At 40.9% G+C, this 1,807-nt stretch overlaps 1 protein-coding gene across 1 annotated transcript in view; it reads left to right on the plus strand.

Moving 5' to 3' along the window:
• Positions 1 to 1,807, plus strand: part of LOC108631034 (liver carboxylesterase 4-like) — a gene marked incomplete at its 3' end in the record, with an annotated part of 6,277 nt that overhangs the window by 2,564 nt on the left and 1,906 nt on the right. Inside the window, exons 2-5 of the mRNA XM_026818486.1 lie at positions 147 to 309; positions 398 to 784; positions 845 to 1,032; positions 1,508 to 1,695. Of these exons, the coding sequence (XP_026674287.1) occupies positions 147 to 309; positions 398 to 784; positions 845 to 1,032; positions 1,508 to 1,695 (926 nt within the window). The remainder of the gene's footprint in view (positions 1 to 146; positions 310 to 397; positions 785 to 844; positions 1,033 to 1,507; positions 1,696 to 1,807) is intronic.

Below are 1,807 nucleotides of genomic sequence, written 5' to 3' on the forward strand. Positions count from 1 at the left end.
TTATGGGCACATATGACATACATATTATGCAGTTTTTAAATATCATTTTGGGTACAGTGAATTCAGCAATTTACAATTTTGTTTTATATTGTTATTAATCAACTTTTATTATTAATTATTAATATGATTAATAAAATGGTGAGTAGGTTTTAGACGAGGAGAATGAGCATGTCACGCTTCCAGTGATGTTTTATATTCATGGTGGAATGTACGTTAGAGGAAGTGCCGATAGTCGCCAGTTACCTCCGGATTACTTAATGGATCAGAATGTGATCCTAGTCACAGTCAATTATCGCCTGAACATTCTAGGTAAATTCCTTCAATTATCCAAGTATTGCTTAAAATGCAGACGATAAATAACAACTTTTCTCCAATTCTCATTGGAATCCATCTGAAGGATTCATGAGCATGGGAACCGAGGCAAATCCAGGAAATTATGGGCTCAAGGATTTGCTGGAAGCTCTGCGTTGGGTGCACGAGAACATTCGCTCGTTCCATGGAGACCCGGACAACGTTACTCTGTGGGGTCACAGTTCCGGGAGTAGTCTCTGTCACCTGTTGGCGATGAGCAACAGAACCGAGGGGCTGATCAACAGGTACATCCTACAGGGCAGCTCCGCTCTGACTACGTCGACGATAAGCACCAACCGAAGGGCGAGGACCGTCGCACTTCGCTCTGCTAGAGAGCTCAACTGCCTTCCACAGAAGACAGAACCAGCAGATACAAAAATGAACAATACTGAACAGAGTAAACCTGGAGAAGCCAGTACAGAACAGAGTGAAGGTAAACAGTCTAGGGATGATAGAAATAAAACTGATGATAAATCTAATGAAATCTCAAAAGGGGAGATTGATGTGAAGAATGAGACCCAAGCAAATGATCAAAATCAGAGTGCAATGGAGGAAGAGGGGGTAACTGTACAACCAGAAGTCGATTATGGAGATAAGTATACTGCTGAGGAAGAGGAGGATATAATGTGGTGCATGAGGCATGTGGACGTCAGAGACCTTGCCTTAATGGGAAAGGATTTTGTAAGTCCATTTTCAACCACACAGATTTTATATCATTTCCTAAGATCGTGTTTCATGTTTACTCAATTCACAATACTTTCAGCATGCGATTCTTTATACATATAATGCATCATATACTTCACATCTTATTCATCATATAATACATCATATACTTGATTGTATATTCCATCACATGCTACGTCATAGAATTATTGTTACCAACCAACCCCTAAATCATGTATCAGTTCTGATGTGAAACTCCGAATGAGTAACCAGCAATCAAAGCTGGTTAGCATCATCAATAACCAGGGAATAACGAAAAGAAGCCATCGATCTCCATCGAAGGTTGCATTAACGCGACCCCATTCGATTCTGCCACAATCAGACTTTGAAAACTGGCATTGAAAAGAGTGGTGTCGAAATTCAAAGAGGATTCATATATCTTCTCGCGTTTGCTAAAGATTTCTAAATACCGGTGCCGGTTTTTATCAAACAGCGTGTGAAAGGTGCGTGCTGCGTTTTTGCGCCGGTTATCGAACGGGAATCGAACGACGCGGTGGTGACGATGCACCCCCTGGATGCGATCAAAGAGCGACGTTTGAGGGACCTGCCATTTATTATCGGGGCCACCGAACACGAGGGAGTCGAGAAAGTCGTCGGTGAATATCAAGAATCAACTGGATTCTAACATTCTTCAACCTCAATTTCCGTATACCAAATCGTTTTCAATCCAACGCTGTTTTTATATCTATTTTGGAATTTGCTTTTTTAGTTGCTATTTTAATATGTACATTTC

This window comes from Ceratina calcarata, unplaced genomic scaffold, assembly GCF_001652005.2.
Source record: "Ceratina calcarata isolate Rehan_Ccalc_2016 unplaced genomic scaffold, ASM165200v1 scaffold10.2, whole genome shotgun sequence".
In the NCBI taxonomy this organism is placed as follows: domain Eukaryota; kingdom Metazoa; phylum Arthropoda; class Insecta; order Hymenoptera; family Apidae; genus Ceratina; species Ceratina calcarata.